General features: G+C 39.1%; 1 protein-coding gene across 2 annotated transcripts; it reads right to left on the bottom strand.

The window, feature by feature from the left end:
* Window positions 1-7114: 7114 nt before the first annotated feature.
* On the bottom strand, window positions 7115-14100 carry LOC109179121 (DDT domain-containing protein DDB_G0282237-like). 2 transcript variants are annotated; one of them, XM_019328693.1, is made up of 11 exons: window positions 13922-14100; window positions 13474-13609; window positions 13187-13359; window positions 12030-12463; window positions 11857-11944; window positions 11313-11659; window positions 9186-9577; window positions 8859-9078; window positions 8521-8682; window positions 7814-7902; window positions 7115-7594 (listed from the first exon to the last, which is right to left on the bottom strand). In XM_019328693.1, exons 2-11 carry the CDS (start codon window positions 13584-13586, stop codon window positions 7444-7446), a joined length of 2169 nt encoding a protein of 722 aa, XP_019184238.1. In that variant the 5' UTR covers window positions 13587-13609; window positions 13922-14100; the 3' UTR covers window positions 7115-7443. The 2 variants fall into 2 exon arrangements, with proteins under 2 accessions (XP_019184238.1, XP_019184239.1); XM_019328694.1 differs by lacking the exon at window positions 13922-14100 and having other exon boundaries at window positions 13187-13343; window positions 13474-13580.
* Between the last annotated feature and the right edge of the window lie 535 nt (window positions 14101-14635).

Genomic DNA, 14635 nt, shown 5'->3' with positions numbered 1-14635 from the left:
TGGGAAAAGGGTCAAATGCACCCCTAAACATTATAGGAAAGTGCCATTAGGTCCTCAAACATTTAAAGTTCAATTAAACACAAACTTCATAAAATCAATCAAATAGATTCACTTAACAGGTAACCAATAGGTTACCAGTTACTATGCCATCTTTGACCACCATTACCGTCGTTGACCGCCATCTTCAACACTAATTCAGAAAAAAAAAAAAAAAAAAAAAAAACACGGGAAACCGGCTGTCGGCGTCTAGCGGGGTTCCTTCCCCCAGAAGAAGACGACTGGTCAAACGGTGAAGAAGCTGCTTAACGGAAAGGACGCCATCACTACCGGTCGCACTTCACCGCATTGACGCCAGAACCGTTTGTCGGAAAGAGAGAAACAGCCGCAACCGCTGTTGGGCCGTCCGCTGATGCCGCCAGTCTGCCGTCCATCGCAGCTGCTACTCAGTGCTCACGCGGAAAGAAACAGAGAAAGAGGAGCCCCTGCCGACGAACGAGAAGGGGAGAGATGGAGGTCGCCGACTGTTTGCTCAAGGAAGGGAGGAAGATGGTGGCTCCGGGTGCTGCTTCGTCGCCGGAAGGTGCGGAGGAGAAAGCTGCGGCTGATGTTTCTCCTTGACTGAAGAAGGAAATACGACACTATATATATTTAGACATATATGTATACACTGGCTATATTTATGTTATTTTGAGGAAGCCACACTGGTTGCCGTTTGAGGTCGCCAGCGACCGGAAAACGATCGCCGGCGACCAATTTAACCATGTGATGCTTAATTACCGGATATTACTAGTAGGTAACCTGCTATTGGATCTGAATTCATCAAAATGATAAGTTTATGTGTTTAATTGAAATTTTTAAATGTTTGAGGGCCTAATTGCACTTTCCTATAATGTTAAGGGGTGTATTTGACCCTTTTTTCTAAGAAAATTTATGCGTGACTTCCAATATATGTGCAAATAAAATACTTCGTAATTTTCAGGGAATTAAATATATATTATATGTCAAGCAGAAAATTTTAGTTATTAACAATCGATCATATGACATCATAATGTCATGGGCCTCGAGTCCGGCGCAATGCGTAGTGCTCGAGCAGCGTCCCAGGACCCCTCTTACCCTGCGGACAAGCCTTATCCATCATATGTACTAAATTGGTTTTGTCTTGCCATGGATTAATCAAAGGAACGACAATAGAAGTCTAGCGACAAGTTCTCCGAACTTAACCAGGTTAGCATGTCTAACTCGGTCAAACATTATCGTTTAAGGCCGAACAACCCTTAACGCTATTGTCGACCCCTATCCATTTTACGGTAAGCTAGCCAGTTGGCATGTTCATTCATTGTGCCTAACACGGTTCGTTGTGTCTAACACAGTCATGCAAATAGTGCGTGACATTCTCCAACACCCAAAATCTAGCATGCCGTCGTGCTAAGGGGAGGACTCTGCCCAAGGATCGCCATACTATACTGCCTATGTGCCGCATCGTCACGACCGCTCCCGCAAAGTAGTCAGGCTAAGTTGGTGGCCACTTGAGTCCATTTCTCTAGGACCCATCCGTCCCCTGCGAACCACCAGGGTGGAGCCGTCATCAGCACGTCACCCCTTACGCACCACTAGTGCCGCATAGTTCTCCCCCTAAGGCCCCACCATAGCACGCAGCAATATAAGTACGACCGACTTTGATACCACTTGTCACAAGCCTAGAGTCTGGCGCAATGCCTAGCGCCCGTGTGACGTCCCGAAACCCCACTTACCCCGCGGACTAGCCTTACCCCTCATACATGCCAAACTGGTTTCGTCCTGACATGAGCTCATCAAGAGAACGAGAATAGCTCCCGACCAGTTGTGCCCTTCGAATAGCCTCGGGTCTCCTTCATAGTTAATTCAATCCAAGACTAGTGACAAGCTCTCCAAACTTAACTGGGTTGGCATGACTAACTCAGCAATACCTTAGCGTTTAATGCAGAACTAAGTCTTGAAACCACGCACCTTAAGGTTTAAATGTACGCACATATAGCTTTGCAATAGAAAATCCATGCACTCAAACACAGAAATACTAACATAATATTTATATGTTACAGTTCCCAGTGACTTGCATTCCGGAAACAACCTCAGTTTGAGTCCTAGTAACAATAACAATGGTTATTCTTTACCTATATCTCCTGGAATGACACAATATTGGACTCCACACTATGATGATGAGATCAAACCTTTGGTTGGTATGTGTAACACCCTGTGTTACGATCTTCAAGCCCGGATTAATTATGTAATTAATCCCGCTAAGAATAGTTAAAAAGGATTTAATTTAGTTAGCATCTCCTTAATTAATTAATGTGGTCCACAATGGACCGTGGATCCTTGTCTATATTAAATACCTTAAACCTGCTAAGAATAAAGAGAGTAGACCTTTTACTATTCAGATTCTAATTAAGGATCCCTAACTCTATAAATAGGGATTAGAAAGTAATTAGAATCTTTACCACTCATAGTTATATTACACGAAATTATTCCCAAGAGACCGGGCGAAGAGATTCCCCACCACTAAGCCTAGGGAGATCAATCGGAGAGAAATCTTAGAGAAGAACCTTAATAGCCAAGGGAGGATTAATTAAGGCTAAGAGGTAACCCATGTCTTACAAAACCTATTTTCCTTACTATATCTTGATTATTGGCTCTTTTGATAATTATGCGTGTGATTCTGTGATTGAGTCTTGATAGAACTTTGCCTAGGGTTTGTGTTTGTTTATTTGATAATCATGATGATCTTGATGTTGTGAATGATTATATGTGTGATCTTGTATTTAATTATGTCTAGATCTTGTCCCTAGGGTTTATATCGTGAATCTCGTGTTGTGATGTTCTTGGTGTTATTGGGTGGGTTTATGCATGCTCGAGTGTTGATTCTAGTTTAGGACTCGTCTATAGGGCTTTGCATATAGATTTCTTGTGTTCTTGAGGTTCCGGGTGCTCCTGAACCGTTATGTGATTGATGTCGAGTCTTGGCATATTTAGGAATCGTGTTAGAATGTAATTGAATGATTCTTGGTTCAATCTTTGTTAATCAAATCCGTGTTTTTGTTGATACGTGTTGGAATGTGTTGGACATGGTTTTGGGTTCCACGAACGAACATCTAACCGGATTTCTACCTTCGTACCAGTGGGGGGTAGGTGGGGCAAACGAGTCCCCACCACCTACCCGCTGCCCGAGATGCCTAGTTCCAACGGGCAGTGGTCTGCCCGCTGGGCACCCGTTGGAAACGGGGCTATCCACCGGCGGGTGGTCCTCCACCCGCCGCCCACCCACTGGAAATTGGTGGTATGAGGGGATGTTTTCCCCCATTTGATGTTTTCCCGTAATCTGTTGCACCCCGTTTGATGTTTATGAGTCCCGTATGATGTTTTGGGTACCGTTCTAGGAATTTGTGTGTAGTGTGTGTCGTTCGTTGATGTGCCTTGATTATTATTGTTGATTAAATGTTGATTGATGGAATGATGATGAGTGTTGTGATCATTGCGTAATGATTGATGTGACTGATGAGAATCAGATTGTGATTGGTGGGAATGAATTGTTGGCGGAAAGCACAACGAGTGCTCGGTTATCGTGCTGAAGGCACAGACCACCCCTTAGACTTGCTGGCTAAATGTTTGGGTCAAGGTATAAGCACCGCGGTATCATGTAAGATTTATATGCGCTGACCCCTTGGTAGTGGTTCTAGAGGCACAGACCATGCGAATGACACTTCGGTGCTACCATGTTGGTGGACTTGTTGGTGGTTACGGAGTGGGGCATGTAGTTGCTCCAGAGGCATAAGGGAGGCCATATAAGGGTGGCCTGGAGGTACATGTTGGAACTGATATAAGGATGGAGAGGAGTAAAGGTTGGAACTTGGTATAAGGTTGGAAGATGGATTGTGTGCTTTGATGATTACTTGCTAATTGATTGTCTTTGAATCCCAATGTTTCCTCTATTTGTTATTTATGAGCTTACTTGTCTATTATGCCTTGTCTTGTGTTCTTAGGATGCATGCTAGTCTTTATGATTGTTCTATAGTGTCAAGTCTATTGTTGTGTCTTGAGTCTTGATCTTGGTTTAAAGCTAGAGTTGCTTAGGTTATATATGTATTCCGGTTTCAAAATGATTTTCTTATATCTACCTATATTGTACTTAACGCGTGTGAGTGGCTTACCGGAATTATTCGCTGACGGTTGTTACACCGTATGTTTTTCAAGTACATATCAGTAGCTTCGGAGCGCGTTAGATGAACTCGTGGATTTTGCTTAGAATTAGTTAGATGGCCTGTGAGCTTTGAATTGTATTGTGGATATTGATTATAGTTTATGCCGTGTTCAGTTAGTCTAGCCTGTGCATCTAGGTTCTCAAACCTAGATGTGGCATAGCACCCCGATACTTATGTTGTTAGTTCCGCTTTGTTTGGATGATTAATGATAGATTTGTCTTTATTTTATAGGCTTTAAATGTTTTAAAAATTAGGGGTGTTACAGTTGGTATCAGAGCCTAAGTTCGACCCTAGGACAATGCCTTTAGGATAAGACTTTAGGATGTTAAGCTTGAATTTCGGGTGTTTACATAATTAGAATGTTAAGAGTTGGACTTTCAGAATCTAGGTTGAGCATATGATAGCGCTCTAAGACTTTTAGATGTTAAACTTGAACTCTAGGTGTTTAAATACTTAGGACTTAAGAATCTTAGGACGCGCGGTGAGATTGTGAGTTTATCGCTTTCAGTTATGTTCCCTATACTTGTTCCTTGTTTAGCTTTAGTTCTTTCAGTTAAGGCACCAGGTAAGAGTGCAAGTAGATAAGTTTGCCTTCGTAACCGGGTGGTGCGCACTACCTGGTAAGTTGCCTCGTTCTAGTTACCACTGAAGACTTGACGAAAACCGTGACTAAGAAAGGAGACTTGAATGTCTATTAAAGCAAAGTGGCTAAGATGTGGTATCTGCATCTGGACATGAGGTCAACTCGAAGAAGTTAGACTGCTCTACTCGCGACCTAGAGACAGATACTACAAATCCCCGTTCGGACAAGTGGCGTGCACCTCCGGGTAAGATGCTTTATCTTGATACGTTAAGGTTACAGCTACGACAAAAAGGAAAGAGAACTAGGACGCCAATTAAAGCAAAGAAGTGAAGTAACGGATGAACGACGCCGTTGGTTAATCTTTAGTGCAAGGTGAGCATATTGCAATGTCTCATGAGCCTTTTGCCTCAGTTTAAAGTATCATTCGCCTTTGAACCTCAGCCTCTTGATATTCCTATTTGTTGAAACTCCTACTCCGAACCCTTGATTATTCTTGAAAGCAATGGACACCCGTTGTGCCTTTACTTACCCTTTGATATACTTAATCCTTGGAAACCTTAAATTGTTATGAGCTTGTAATCATTGACATTGCTCTAACTTTATACCCCCTCTTTTGGACCCTTGTTAAAACCCTACGAGTGGTGTAAACCCTTTGCTTCGTCTGATGGCATGAGAAGTCAATGCTTATTGGTTTGGTGTTAGGATCGGCAAGTTAGACAGAGGGGACGGATGCGTGGAAAGCGTCGTGCACTAAGCTTCGCTGCGGTAAAGATCTTGCCTTTGGTACGAAGGCCTTGATGGTTTAAGGCACCGTAAGAATTGCCTACGACGCACAAGGTCGCCCACATCATACGACGGTAAGAGCAGTCAACCAAATGCATCCCAAGAAAGAGAAAGGCGTCACTGAGCGCGTTGACCACTAAAGGATTCAACGGGATCGGACGACAAGCCGAACTTCAAGAAAGACCAAAAAGGGCTTGTCGTTAACCAAGACAAGGAAAAGACAAAGTTGGACTATAATCAACTACCTTATGAAGATTTCAAGATTGTTAACTATAAACGAGACCCGACCTATTGGACAAGTAGTAAGGACCTGTGTGAATCCTTGGAGTAAAGAACCATGGATTGTCTCAAGGTGCTAAACAAATTAGGCCCACGTCTCGTTTTCGAAAGATACTATCGATTGCGTTAGTTATGAAGCTACATTTGGGCCCTACGATTCAACCAACTGGGAGTAGTTGACAAAAAGGATCATGCAAACCAAGAAGTCGAGTTGGGAACTTGTGCTATGGACTTACAAAGGCCTCAAGTCAAGCACTAAGGATGGACCGAGTTTCTTACAATCATGGTTATCATTCGAGTATTCAAAGGACTCCTAGAAGATCTTTTTGTAAATGGCAAGAATGTCTAAACCTATGATACAAACCCATTACAGTCCTTAGCCCTTTTGGTTTACCTTACTAAAGATCCTCGAACCCGTGAAGAATGAAAGAGACATCCTTTCAGCCCAAGAAGGGCAAAAGAAAACGATTAGAGTCTAAGGACATCTCTTATCATAAGATTTCGTGCGTCATTCTAGGATCGTTCATTTGAGGGAAGTGTAGGGAACACTTTGGTATCAAGACCTCAATTACCTTAAGGATCAAATAAGGATAAAGATGAAAAAAAAATTAAGAAGCTAGGAGCTTATTTTGAAACGCTACCTTAAGTAGCGTTTCAAAATAAGCTCTTATTTTAGTCTGCTTATAGCTTATTTGGCAGAGCCCCAATCTGACATACAACCCCAATCTCAACATATAAGAGCTCTTATAGCCTCTAACAAATGAGAGTCCCTGGTATTTCCGCCTAACTTGACCTTTTAAATAGCTATCAATGAATCACTCGCAAACTCCACTCTAAAACCTCTATCCTAACACCTTTTAAATAGCTATCAATGAATCACTCGCAAACTCCACTCTAAAACCTCTATCCTAACACAAAAGCAACTGGACTCTTCAAAAACCTTTATCCTAACACAAAAGCAACCTATGGTAAATGATAAAAAATTTTGCTATCAAACTTGATAAAATTCTCACTTTATAAATAAAACCGCATAGTCCCACTACAGCCAACCTTTGTTGCCCTTTAGCACTTTAATCAAGATTGACTTTTATTGCAGTTTATCCCACCTCATTACCATCTCCAATGCTTTAGCTTGAGTTCAGGTTGCCAAATACGTCCCAAGCCCAAGCTATAGTTTAAAGTGATATCTTTTTGCCTTTTATCAACTTGCGTCAAACAGGCACATAGGGAAATGAAAAAAGAAATTGGTTCTACAGCCAAGAAGAATAAAACAAAATAACTAGCCAATAAGCATCATCTACTGTACAAAATTGTGTTGTTCCTGTTACACAAAGGCCGTGGTCATAGGATTGAAAGGAGTAAAACTTCATTCCTATCATGACCACAGTTGGAAAAGGTCAAAAAAGCAAAATGAGGAAGAGCTTCTACCATGAAAGAAAGAATGGTCAGTTTTAAATTAATGTGGCAGAAATTATCTGCTTCCAATTCAATGTGAGGTTAGTTTCAGATGTATCATCAAATGCAGACTTAAGGCCTTTGTGAAGTAAAGAGAGTTGGTCATCTTCATTCTTCTTTCCACTTGTTTATGTACTTTAAGAAAGCAAGAGCAGGATTGTCTCTTGGTGGGGCACGCACACGAGTAGACCTCCGGAGAACAGCTTCTTCCATTGCAACTCGCAGAGCGGCCTCCTTTGATCTCTTTTGAATTTCCAAGCTGCAAACATCCGATCAACCAATTATTAATTGATCTTTAGAATTATGAGCATAATTATAGGATTAAAAAGAAACCAGAGCTAAACAAAGAGAATAACAGACTCCACAAAAGAACTTCCGGAAAAGCCAAGACAATGAGGATATATCAATTTCTTCACAAATTTTTGCAGTGTAGCAAAGCAAATGAAGAGGCTTACATGTCACAATTAGATATAATTACCTAATTTTTCCATGAAAAGTTTCCAATTGCTTCTTAAGAGCTCTCTCCCTAACACCCTTCACATTAAGTGAGCCCAGCAGAGCATCGAGCTGTTACCAGAGAGAAGCTTTGAGGATTAGGAAAAACATATAGAAAACAAAAAACAGAGAGTAAGGGTCAAATAGGCCATTCAACTGCACACGATAATGCAATTAGGCCACTAAACCTAAAAAAAAAAACCTACAATTGAATCCCTAAACTAACCCATTTCAAGCAATTCATCCAATTTGCAGGTTTTTCCAGTTTCTAACAGGTCACCCAAATTTAAAATATTATTAAAAAATAATTATTAAATTTTTATTTTTTTTAAAAAAAAATGCGTCTCCACTGGAGATGAAGAAAGTTTCTTCGTCTCTGGCCATGGAGACGATTAGACGAAGGGACCTTCATGCCGTAGACGAAGAACCTTCTTCATCTCCGGCCGGAGACGTCTTTTTTTTTTTTAAATAATTCTTTAAAATTTATTTTTTAATAATATTTTAAATTTAGGTGACCTGTTAGAAACTGGAAAACCCTGCAAATTGGACGAATTGCTTGAAATGGGTTAGTTTAGGGATTCAATTGCAGTTTTTTTTTCGGTTCAGTGCACTAATTGCATTATTGTGTGCAGTTCGATAGCCTATTTAACTCTTATTCCTAAAAAACAGAGCATGCAACAACATCTATACCTCATCTTTGGAATAATAATAGCCCCACCGCATGGAGTCAGAAGTCTCAACAAATATTCTTGCATCACGTCTGAAAAACCAATATGTATTATAGTCTCTGTCTTTCCCCAATGGATTGGTGCGTATAATTGTCTTCTCTATTTCACGATCAAGATATTCTTTCTGAATTGGAAAATGGATCACAAGTACCAAGTTTAGACATGATACCATTTCATGTCAAAATGACAAATTAATGATCTCAAAGTTACAGCAATATCTGCATATAAAGAATTTATATATGCAGGAGTTTTGCATGTATATGTGTGCACATGTAGGAGATTGAGTCACAGAGAGCTCACCCTTTGTTCCTTGCTCCTATTTTCAATTGTTTCCTTTATTTCATTCTTCCGCATTTTATGAGCTGCCCTCTGCTGGTCCTTGCCCTTCTCTGGTGATTCCTCCATTTCATCCTTGTTAGCAGCCTTCTTTGGTGAATCGTCCATGCATTCAGCAGCATCTTTCTCATTTATCCTTTGCTTCTTAGAATTCTTAAAAGTGACATCTTCTAGCTCACTTTCACTAGAGGGAGAGAGATAAGAAAAAATTAAAATAAAAGCAAGGGGACCAATATCATACTACAACCAATTGGAGAACAATTTAATAATTGTGAATAATGAATGTAAAACCTGTCATCCGACCCTTTGTTTGGAGCATCTCCATTCTTTTTAACATTCAAAGGATCTACTGAGTTGCCATGCCCGTTCATTGCGTCTTTTCCAGTAGACTGAATCTTTAAACGTTCCTTTTCTTCTCTCCTCTTTCTGCCTTCTTCCAGAGCTTCATCCCTCCTTGCTGCTGTCAGTGCCTGCCTCTTTTCAATATCCACATCCAACTTTTCCTTGAAAAGATCTGACTCAAGAGCTTGAGCAACTAGTTCCCGCAGGATGGCTAATTTAACATGAACATCTAGAAGGCCATAATGACCACGTTTAATTGTAGAGATATGTGCAGACAACTCAGCAATGCCCGTCATTTCCAAGAAATCACATAAATACTCAGTCCATGTGATTAACGTAATCTGGAAAGTCAGGTAAAACACATCCTCGTTACATGAGTTGAACAAAAGAAAAGCATACAACCATCTTCATTTTCAAGTTACAGGAAGAAAAAGGAAGAAAGAGAAAGTCAAATACAATGTCAAACCATGATAAGGGTGATATCAAGCCAACCCAAAAAAAAAAAAAAAAAAAAAGAAGCCAACCCAAGATGAGCAGTGAAGACTTGGATTGGTTTATGCTATTGGTGCCACTTTTGATCTCTATCTCAAAGTTTTTTTAAAGCGAAAGGCGCAGCAGAGTGATGAAGTGCTACCTTGATTTAAAGCGCAAAGTGAAGTGTCGCTTTTGTTCATAAAGTGACATGAAGTGGCAAACATCAAATTTAATGTTTTAAAATGATATGTAAATGCTTTGCATGCAAATTTAAGCAAAATTAGTTTAGTTTAGCTAAAATTATAATAAAAACAACACATCTATCCAGTCAAATGGTCAAAAAACATCAATACTAGTTAACACTAAGGTAAATTGTATTTTTGATCCCTTAATTGTTTGCCATTATGCAAGTTAGCCATTCATTTTCAATCTCAGTAAATGTGGTTCCTCAATTGTTTATTGTGCTGTAAATCTAGTCTCTCAAATTGTAAATATAATCAATCTAATTCATCAACTTTTTAAATGAAAGCTGATAAAGTTTAGATGTCCAGGACCAAAGTGGTGAAATCCTAATAGTCGAGGGACCAAATCGGGTATTAACTCAATTGACTATATACAACTCGATGAGCTAGATTTACAACACAATACACAATTGAGGGATCAAATTGATTGAAATTGAAAATGAGGGACTGAATTGCATAATGGCCAACAATTGATGAACCAAAAGTGCAATGTATTACTTAATAAATTATGCAATGTATGCATTACTTAAAAGTAAATTATCTAAATAATATATTAATATAAATGAATACGTATCAAATTTATTGCCTAATTTATAATACAAATTTAATCCTAATTTTAAGTTTAAAAATTAAAAAAAAAAAAACAAACTATAAACAAAAACCAAAACAGCACTAAGCAGTGCCCTGCCCAGAACCCACTGCCCAAATGCATCTTCCCAGGGACACAAAAAACACAGTTTCACAGTGAATCACTCACTCAATCTCTAAGAAAGAATATGAGATGGAGTCTGATCCTTCATCTCCAACATATATACACAAACATGTAAACCCAGTGGCGGAAAACAAACTGGAATTTAGAGTCGGAAATACTCTCACAGAAATCACATTGGAGTCAGCCAGCTATGGGTCTGCGTTTGGACAAGGTATTTTCTATCTAAACCCTAACTTTACCACTATTGACTGCGTTGACTGCACTTTTGGACAGAGGCGCACTTACATCGCACTTGTGCTTTAGTCACTTTCACAGAAAACGAGAAAAGCAATGGCTTTTCCTCGCTTCTGTTTTCTACATTGCTTCACTGAAGCGAGGCAACCAGGGGTCGCTTGTGCTCACTCCATCACTTAAGCAACGAAGTAATCACTTTTCACACAAGTATGCTCTATCTAGCACAGGAAATGGATCTTGAGCTGAACTCATACTCAAGCTAGATTGTGAGACCCAAGCTTGGATCAAGCTCACTAATCAGATATGAGAGCAGTAAATTGAATCACTAATGGCCTTCTATTCCACACTACATAACCACTGTAAAAGCAAAGAATTTCAGTTCAGAACAGAGCTTAATAACAGCCAACACTTAACCTTTGACTTCCGTTTTTTCTTTTGTATAGCAGTGAAATACTCCCCATTGTCTTTAATTAGCAAGCGCAGAAGAGCTGCATGAGATTCCACAATGAGAACAACATTGCTTTCCTTGTGACAGACAGCATTTTCAAAACCTTCAAGTGAAAATGGTGACAACTGTAATAGCCTGCCAAATGAAATACAAAAGTCCCAGACCATCAAAAGATCCCCCACACAATGCATTGGGACATTGAAATCCTGACGCAGAGGAGGTCGTTCAGTCAATTGTATATCACTGTCTGAAGGTTGCACCAGTAGATCATCAATGGGATACTTAATGGTCAGTGTCTCTGATGTGCCATTTTCTGCAAGCAGCATTTTGGTAGGAACATAAAATCAGATAATGGCTATGATACATATAAAACTATAGATAATATACACCTAACAAGTAGAAATCAGTTCAGAAAATGCAAAAATAAACTATAAACTATAAAGCATTAAAAATTGATAAAGATAATCTTCCAAACTCCATGCAAAACAGCAGCTTAGATGTTGCAATTACCAAAAATCTCTTCATTTGTGAAGCCCTTGGGTTGTTCTCTCCCTGTGTTCTTCCGTTTGGGGTCTAAGAACTCATCCTTATCTACTTCCTGAAACAAGATGACATCAAGCTGGCTACAGCAACAGCAGAAGAAACATAAACAAAGAGTTGAAAAGATACATATAGTTAGTTACTGCATCATTTTTTCTATCTCCACTTTTCTTTCGCTTCCTATTTGTGACAACCAGTCCATCCTGCAGAGAGAATCTTCCTTTTAGCTCTTCAGGAGGATGAGTAGGAATACCATGGTCCTTTGCCAACTTGTCATGTAAAACCCAGGGAATGCTATGATATGTAGACTCCCTGATGAAAAGCTTCAGAGCACCTTTACTACAAGGCAGCTTCTTCACTATTAGATCTTCTTCCTTTAATAGTGTATTTTCACGTACTTTGTCATATTTGTCCTGCCATGCAACCTCATATAGAGGTTTCTCATTCTCTACAACTCTTACAATCTTGCAAGGATAAACGCAACTGTTCATCCTCCCATACAGTTCACTACCCTCTGACAAGCAACCTTGGAGCTTTATAGCAATTGTATTGGCAAGATCTTTTAAACTAAGCATGCCTGAAGAATAGAACGGATTGCAAAATCATTAGAAGAGTTGATGTTGAAGTAATAGGAGAAAACCTACAATATGCATGCAGGCCCCCCATTAGCTGGAATGTTTCACCTCAAATCTTTCACATATATATATTTAAAAAAATAAAAAATAAAAAAACAAAAAAAAATATTACAAACTCAGCCAATAATAAAGAGCACCAAACTCCATGCCATCTTTATTTCTCAGGGAATGGTACGTGAAATACAGGAGTGACAGTGCCATACGACAAATGTGCATGCTCACAATATCTTGTTAATGAAAACAGTGTAACAAGTTGAAGAAGAAAGGTAAAAGAACTCTTCACCTTGTTCTAATTTCTGAGGTAAAATAAACCCCATTGAGGATCCATTAGCACATATCATTCAATTTACCTAATAGTTGAGCCACTGTTATAATAAGAAGAAAAGAAGCTCCCAGATATCTTGTGCCTTGATTAACAAATTTACAGATGCGTGTAAACACATAAGAAGTATAGAACAACAGTTTTATCATTGCAGCACACAGATAACACAGATACACAACCCTATTAACCTAGGTTTGGTTTCTGCACTTTCTAGCCAAAATCATTTCACATTCTAATAAGTAACAGGCATTGAATAACAAGATTAGTAATATGGCTCCTTCATGGAGCATAATCAAGAAAACGAAGCAAAATCAATTGAAGTCTATGTAGTTCAGAAAATTACTAAATTGAACATCACGAAGAACGGGAGCCATCAGTTCTTTTGGGAACCGTTGGGCCTCTATGCCAGCAGCCTTCTCCGAAACCAATGCCTCCTCATATGTCAGGTTGCTTTTCCCAGTCAATTTGCACATCCAGATCCTTTGTCGATAAACATTTATCTGCTTTACATAATCACTGCATTTTATTTATTGTTTAATATTAGCTAAAAACTATTAAGTTTTCAACATCAAACTCATAGAAAAAATTCCAGTATTAGTTCTTAATAAGTTACGAATGTTCATGGTTTACCCATAATCCCTAAAGATCTCATTGGTGAATCTAACTCGGAAGACCAGCTCATTCGGCTTTAAATCAGTGGGCTTTTCCGCCAAAGGAAATGGCTTTCTTTTATACAATGGCATTCCTTATATTTCAATTCCTGTGCCTACAGAATCCCAAAAAAAATCAAGATTAAATCACAGAAACCCTAGAAAATCTAGTACTGCTAAAAACTAGCACACAACCAAACAAGCAAAATTCGAGTGCCAATTCATGCATGTACATGTCCATACATGAATCCGAGCTCTCTTAAACAACACGATAAATGCATAGAATTATGAATCGAAACTAAATCCGAGAATTCGACAATTTATTACAGTAAAAGGAGAGTTTTTCCCGCCAGTGGGAGTTTTCAAGAACATATATATTACTGTATTAAGAAGGATGCGTACATAATATGAAGGAAGAAGATGAATACCGGATAGAAGAAGGGGAATTGCAGATTCGGGTTGGGATTTTTGAAGATTGTAGCTTTTCTGAGTTTCCGATGTGTTTCCGCGGGGAATGAGAGAGAGGCGGTAAAAGTACGGTTTCGCCTCTGACCACACTGACGTGTGAGAGGAAGGAGACCCCTTCTCGCTTTCTCTCTCTTCTCGATTTCCCACGTTTCAGGAACATATACCAAATTTTTATATTTATATAATATTTTTGTTATACAATACGGAGTACTATATTTTTATTTTTATGTTAGGAAAATTACCTTTTTTTTAAATTGTGTACTAGTATTTTCACTTGTGCGATGCACGGAATGAATTTGTTATAATATTTTAAAAATATTTAGATCGATATACAATTATATAAATTATAACATCGAATATATTATATAATGCAATTGAACAATTGAGTTGTATCGACTGTATTTTTTTTTATGTTATCATTACTTGAATTCGAGCAAATAATTGTCCAATTAATAGCCAATGTGTAGATGTATGCATCCGGTGCTGAAACTTTAGAGATTTTATATATCAGTGTTTATAATTTGTATTAAGTGGCAAATTTGTTCGTTGTCTAGCAACCCAGTTATATAAATCATTTGCTATGCCGCCGCGGTTGTGGGCATCGGAGAGTCCAGTCGAAGAAGCCATCCGACGACTCCTGATGCTCGATCGCCTTTGCAATCTTCTCCGATCAA

This window comes from Ipomoea nil, unplaced genomic scaffold, assembly GCF_001879475.1.
Source record: "Ipomoea nil cultivar Tokyo-kokei standard unplaced genomic scaffold, Asagao_1.1 scaffold0876, whole genome shotgun sequence".
Classification (NCBI taxonomy): Eukaryota; Viridiplantae; Streptophyta; class Magnoliopsida; order Solanales; family Convolvulaceae; genus Ipomoea; species Ipomoea nil.
Note: the sequence above shows the minus strand (reverse complement) of the source record. Positions and strands in the feature narration are given on the sequence as shown.